Raw genomic sequence first — 4,822 nt, forward strand, 5'->3', positions numbered from 1 at the left:
CTCTCCTCTCCTCTCTCTCTCTCTCTCTCTCTCTCTCACACACACACACACACACACACACACACACACACACACACACACACACACACACACACACACACACACACACACACACACACACACACACACACACATACACATGAATTTGTTGGAGAAAGAATGATCGCGGAACAAGAGCTTCAAAGGATATTCGCTTACACTAAATGTGGCAAGATCAACATCAGCTTACCTACAAAATTTTTCAGGTTATTTACCTTGTTCTTGAATACCATAACTATGTGTAGGAAATGGACTACGAGGCATGGCACATGTTCCGATTTCTATAAATTTTCCTCAAGGGTGAGCAGTGAATGGTACCATTCCCTACACCTTAAAGCAACGTGTATAATTCAGTCGTTTTCCGACCACATTGAAATGCTGCATAAATAGTCATTAGACCCTCTGTGCAGGGCGCACCATGACCGAGCTCTTAGAAGAACAGAAGATGCAGCTTGCGGCCTTTCATGCTGTAGGGCGATGGGCGGCTCTGATGCTAAGCTCTTTTCTTGCCAAATTGCAAGGCATGGTTCGAGCTCTCATGGTGTGGTTGATTTCCGCAGGCCCTATGCCCACTCATATCGCCTTCATCATGGATGGAAACCGCCGCTTTGCAGATCGCCTCCATGTAGACCGCCGCATCGGCCACTCTCACGGGTATGATGCCCTCCTTGGCACCCTGAAAGATTGCTTTGATCTTCATGTTAAAATTGTCACCCTCTTTGCCTTCAGTATTGACAATTTTCAACGATCTCCTGATGAGGTTTCTGCACTTATGGACCTCATGCAATCTAAGCTCGAAATTCTCGTTGAAAAGCAGGGTTTAGCTAGTGAATACGGCATTCGTGTTCAAGTTCTTGGAGATTTGAACCTCCTACCTGAAGCAGTTAGAATGGCTGCAGAGAAAGCTATGGCTGTTACCAGGAGCAATAGCTCTCTGGTTCTCAACCTTTGTATTTCTTACACTTCCACTCATGAAATCGTGCATTCAATTCAACAGACATGCAATAATTTTCTGGCTGCCTGGAGTGCATCGTGCGAGCGACGCAGTCATCCCTTGCAAAGTAAAGCTAACAGTGGTGTAACAGATGGCAACAATGTTTTAGAAAATGGTTTCCACATCATGAGGGATGGAAAGGGTGACTATGATGAGCTGGCGGTTTCTAAGTATGATCGTACAAATGGATGCAACGAGGTCAGTGCAGATCGTTTCTTTGACGCAAATAGAAAGGAGCATTTAAATGGAAATGGAATTTCTGGTTGCGAGGATGAAGTGATGGTTGGAGAGAAGAAGATGGCTGATTCAATAATGTTGGGCAGAGTTAAAAGGTCTTTTTTTGCACCCGCCACCGATGTGACTTGTTCCGTAGGTTTGAGAAATCGTAACCAAACAAAAGCAGGAGTTTTGGATAATTGGGGGGCGCAGAATCTACTGGTTGATGAACAATGTAGTTTTGATGTGTATTTTCAAACAGATATCTGTGCTAATGAGCTCAGAAGCTATCTAAAAAGAGCCAAGCCTGCTCCAATTGGAGACGAGTCCATGCCAAGAGAGGACGATGTCTATGAGGCAGATCATGACAATGCGGCTCGTGAGATTGTGGACCCTCACACAAGTGACGTGAGTCCTTCTATCTCAAGTAATTCTTCAGCAATCTGTCGGTGCAATCATCCGCATCAGTTTCATTCTAGTGAAAACCTGGCAGAAACTGATTCTTTGTCCACTACTTGTGGCAAGTCCTGTTACTCACATGATAGGATTTTGAAAGTGGTCAAAGACTGTGTGTCAGAAAAGGAGATAGAAAAGAACTTGTATACTTTTCCTTGTCCCCCTCCAGATCTTCTTATTCGAACATCGGGTGAGACCCGCCTCAGTAATTTTCTCCTGTGGCAAACTTCTTTTTCTCATCTGGCTTTTTGTAAAGTCTTATGGCCAGAGTTTTCATTCTGGCACCTCTTTTTCATCATTCTTGAGTATCAAAGGGCTTTCCCTTCTCTGTTGAGGAAGAGGCAATGCTATGATTCAGAGTCATGGAGACATCATGAACATATGGGAACTTTTGACTAGCCAATGAAATGTACTAAATGGTTGAGTCATCTTTTCTCATTCTAACCAGAGGGAGCTTGGTATTGTCATATTGCACTCTTGTTTTGTGTGCTCCAAGAAGACCATGCTGTGGCTTTAAAACTAGAAGTCTAGAAAGAATGTTTTTGTGGTGGGTTATTTTATTTTTCTTTCATGTCAAACAATATATACATACATATGTTTTTATATATATGTACAGTAGCCATTATGTGCAGCTCTCTCTCTCTCTCTCTCTCTCTCTCTCTCTCTGAGAGGTACGAGGATCAGAGATGCCTGGGTTTGTTTCTGCTCGAGCTGCGCAGACTCAGAGAGAGCCTGATGAGAGGAAAGGCCAGCCAGTCTCAGAGACACATCACAAACTTCTTTAGAGCAGACACTGACACTGGACACCCGGAGGAGCTACTACCACAACAGATCTTGTCGCCTCACACCAGAGGCACATTGATCGACTGAGCGACTGAGTTTGGGAGATCCAGACGCCCACGATTGTGGAGGACTACACAACATCGACGGAGGCTACTTCAGAGGATTTGGATCACTTTGGCCCGACATGCACGACGCTCGGTCAGACTGCTAACCATGGAGGAGATGCTGGATCTCTTGTGACTTGTGATTTAGCTATCCCGGCTAGCTGCTTAGTTCACACCTGCCAGCTTAGGATTTCATAGTATTTATATTTTATCATTTTGTCATTTCATTTTGTTACTCTGACTTTGTATATATCCACTACATTGTAACGCTCTGGTCTCATAGGTCATTTTGGCCTTTTGAAGACATTAATATAACATTTCATCTCTCTCTCTCTCTCTCTCTCTCTCTCTCTCTCTCTCTCGTGTTTGGCTTGTCACGCACGTGCACGTATGCCTTGCATGCAGCAGTGTAAAAGCTGTATCAAAAACAGCAGTTTTGTGTATGTGTGTATCTACATGCCTGCATGCATGGATGTACATTGTATGGCACTTAGTAAAGAACCAATAAACATGCATGCGCACATGTTCTTATTTGTGTAAGAACTTTTCATGTGAATATGAATGTTTCGGTCTGTGTATGCCATGTTAAATTAAGTCAGTGGATTGTGATGGATGTTGGATTTCATCATGTGTATGCATTTGGCCAGTTGCGCTCGCAAGAGCATGTATTGATACATGAAGCTTCACATGCATGGTCTCATTGAGTTTGGTGAATCAAGGCGCATGGGTGGACACTCTTAAGGGGGAAGCAGAACCTTAGCAGGTATTGTTTTGGACAGCATTAAGTGCACCACACTGATTGTTTAGGTCTTTCGATAAGGCAGTAGATATTTTTTAGGTGTTGAGATCTAATTTGAAGAGATAGATATGGGTATATTGTATGAAGTGAATTGCTCAGCGATGGAATATTGACTTGGGCTGTATGCAAATTGGTTAGACAAAGAACTCAGAAAACAATCAGAAGGGAAGATACTGCGATTCGAGTGTCTCACAAAAAGTACGTTTTCTGTTAAAAAAAGTTTCTGAAGCTGACAGGTTTTTGGAAAGCATGAAGAAATTGTAAGGCTTTTCGTCTTCTTTCACATTTCCAAGCATTTTCCAGATTCAGCAGACTGGAAGGTGTCCTGGAAGACTGCATGTACAATGTCTTGTCAGCATTCTATATGCCTGTTGGGTTCACATTAGAGGTACATGTGTAGCTCGCTGTGTGCTGCTTAGCCATCTTATTTGAAGTTTAGTGCACAGAGTGTACCTATGCCTGAATAGGCAGGTTATGTAGGAGCTTTTTGTCTGCCTCAAGCAGAAGTTGTACCAGTGCGTCCTCTCACCTTTATATTACTGAAAGCTTGACATTGAATGAGCTTCCAGCATGGCATAAGGTGCAAAATCATTTTCTTTTCTCTGTGTGGAACCTGTGCTCAACTTGAGCTACTTTTGAAGAGATTCAAGATCAGGGCTTTGGTTCGTAGCTCATCTTTACTGCATTAGCGTAAAACAGCCACAAACTCATTATCATCAGATGCAAAGCAAGGGCTTAGGCGCTCGTTTGGCCCACTCAAGGCACGAAAGTTTGTTTGTCAGGGGGTGTTGCATAAAGACTTCTTGCTAGGCAACGCCCAGGATGCGGTCTCTTGGAATCGATCAATCGCATGACACACACATAGACATGGAGATGAAGGCCAAGAAACTTCAGGCGGTTTTCAACAAATGCAGGGGCGAGGGATTATCTCAAAATGTAGTGCAGTTGTGGGAGGAAATGCCCAGCAAAGGGCTGGTCAAAGAAAGCCTGGTGGACTGTTTTTGATGGATGCAATAGAAGGGCATCTTGCAAATGCAATTACTTTTTTCAATCTAAATGCACGTGGTCTCTTGGATCTAATGGATGAGGGCCAAGTGTATGAGGAGGTGCTCCAAGGGACGAATAACAAGTGCAAGTCTTTTTAACCAGGCAATGAAAAAAACCAGGATGATGTTATTGTCTGATCATGCTCCTATTTTGAGGTTCTTGTCAAAAATGGGGAAATGTGAAGCTTGAAAAGGTCACCTCCGATAAAGAATAGCTAGACAAATGTAATGGTGCAGGCAGCATATGTCTATGTCTTAGTATTATTTCTGCAGCTCTTGGTGCACACGGGGAGGTAGAAAAACATTGAGTGCGTGAGAAGCAGGGCCAGGAAGCTTCTTTCGGCGAATGCGGATGAAGGGTTTCTCTCTAAATGTAGTTTCTTGG

The 4,822-nt window shown here is 43.4% G+C and overlaps 1 protein-coding gene across 5 annotated transcripts; it reads left to right on the forward strand.

The window, feature by feature from the left end:
• Positions 1 to 363: 363 nt before the first annotated feature.
• Positions 364 to 2,172, forward strand: LOC147437537 (uncharacterized). Of its 5 annotated transcripts, none has more exons than XM_086487057.1 (3): positions 374 to 508; positions 600 to 693; positions 769 to 2,172. In XM_086487057.1, the coding sequence occupies exons 2-3, from the start codon at positions 605 to 607 to the stop codon at positions 2,102 to 2,104; spliced, it is 1,425 nt and encodes a 474-aa protein (XP_086343183.1). In that variant the 5' UTR covers positions 374 to 508; positions 600 to 604; the 3' UTR covers positions 2,105 to 2,172. The 5 variants fall into 5 exon arrangements, with proteins under 5 accessions (XP_086343180.1, XP_086343183.1, XP_086343184.1 ...); XM_086487058.1 differs by having other exon boundaries at positions 375 to 508; positions 857 to 2,172; XM_086487054.1 differs by having other exon boundaries at positions 364 to 693.
• The last annotated feature ends 2,650 nt before the right edge of the window (positions 2,173 to 4,822 follow it).

Source organism: Adiantum capillus-veneris, chromosome 17 (assembly GCF_014529385.1).
Source record: "Adiantum capillus-veneris isolate H3 chromosome 17, ASM1452938v2, whole genome shotgun sequence".
In the NCBI taxonomy this organism is placed as follows: Eukaryota; Viridiplantae; Streptophyta; class Polypodiopsida; order Polypodiales; family Pteridaceae; genus Adiantum; species Adiantum capillus-veneris.